Here is a 1,055-nt window from a genome sequence, read left to right as displayed (position 1 = left end):
AAATGCATGGAACAACAATGCACCTATGCAGGACCCATTTCCTATGGCAAAATGTAAGTCCCTTCAAGGTCATCTGAATGTATGACTTTATATCAGCTGGGGAAAGAACTATATTCCTATCCCGGATAACGGCTTCTAAATCTGTCTCCATGAACTCAAACACGAGATGCAAGTTCCCCTTATGGGGGAAGGTGTCAATTAACTCGATAATATTTTCATCCTTAAGCTCCTTAAGCAATTTAATTTCTCTTAATGCGGTAAAATTCACCCCCTCCTTCTGCTTCCCCAGTCGAATCTTCTTAATAGCGACTGTCTGCCCTGTCTGCGCAAAGCCAAAAACTTGAATCAATTTGCCGCGTCACATTTGAGCTGATCTATCCAATATCAGTAGAAAGTACTTCAGAAGTAACGAACCGAAATTACTTCTCCCAACCAATATTATAATCAAGCATTCAAAACAAGGCACTCCGAGACTACCAAAATATAGCTAAAACCCTAGAGCCCTATGCACAACTTTAAAAAAGAAGAAAGAAGGATAGCACATAGGAGAATAGATTCCTTACCTTGGTATCGATGGCTTTGAAAACGACACCGTATGTACCTTCGCCGAGGACCTCCCGCTTCAGGTAACGATCAGCAACTTTCTTGCTAAGAAACTGCTCCACTTCTGCCATTTCTCCTCTGAATCTCTCGTTACAGGTGACGCTTCTGGTCCAATTACACCAAAATTTAGACGGGTCTTGGAAATTTAACCTTAATACCACAACTCTGTAAACTCATTATTCTAGCCAAGATTGTGTAGGACAAACGAGCTTCATTTGTCCGCAGCCACCTCCGAATTCCGATGGCCACAGGAGGAAGATTATTTATTTATATATGTATATAACTTAGTGTACTGACGTTCTCCGGTTAAACAAGCTCCTTTTTTAAAAAATAAATATATATTTTTTTTAAAAAAATATTAAATTGATTTTTTTTTTATAATTGATTAAAACAATTATTTAAATATTATAGATTTGTATAATTTATAGTGTTTTATAATTTGTTTAACTTTT

General features: G+C 37.0%; 1 protein-coding gene across 1 annotated transcript; it reads right to left on the bottom strand.

The window, feature by feature from the left end:
- Window positions 1-23: 23 nt before the first annotated feature.
- On the bottom strand, window positions 24-878 carry LOC140966321 (cyclin-dependent kinase D-1-like; the record flags this gene model as incomplete). The annotated part of the gene is made up of 2 exons (XM_073426634.1): window positions 564-878; window positions 24-322 (listed from the first exon to the last, which is right to left on the bottom strand). Coding segments are annotated over exons 1-2 (410 nt in total), but the record flags the coding sequence as incomplete, so codon positions are not given.
- Window positions 879-1,055: the final 177 nt, after the last annotated feature.

The sequence above is a fragment of the Primulina huaijiensis genome, unplaced genomic scaffold (genome assembly GCF_012295235.1).
Source record: "Primulina huaijiensis isolate GDHJ02 unplaced genomic scaffold, ASM1229523v2 scaffold204807, whole genome shotgun sequence".
Taxonomy (NCBI): domain Eukaryota; kingdom Viridiplantae; phylum Streptophyta; class Magnoliopsida; order Lamiales; family Gesneriaceae; genus Primulina; species Primulina huaijiensis.
Note: the sequence above shows the minus strand (reverse complement) of the source record. Positions and strands in the feature narration are given on the sequence as shown.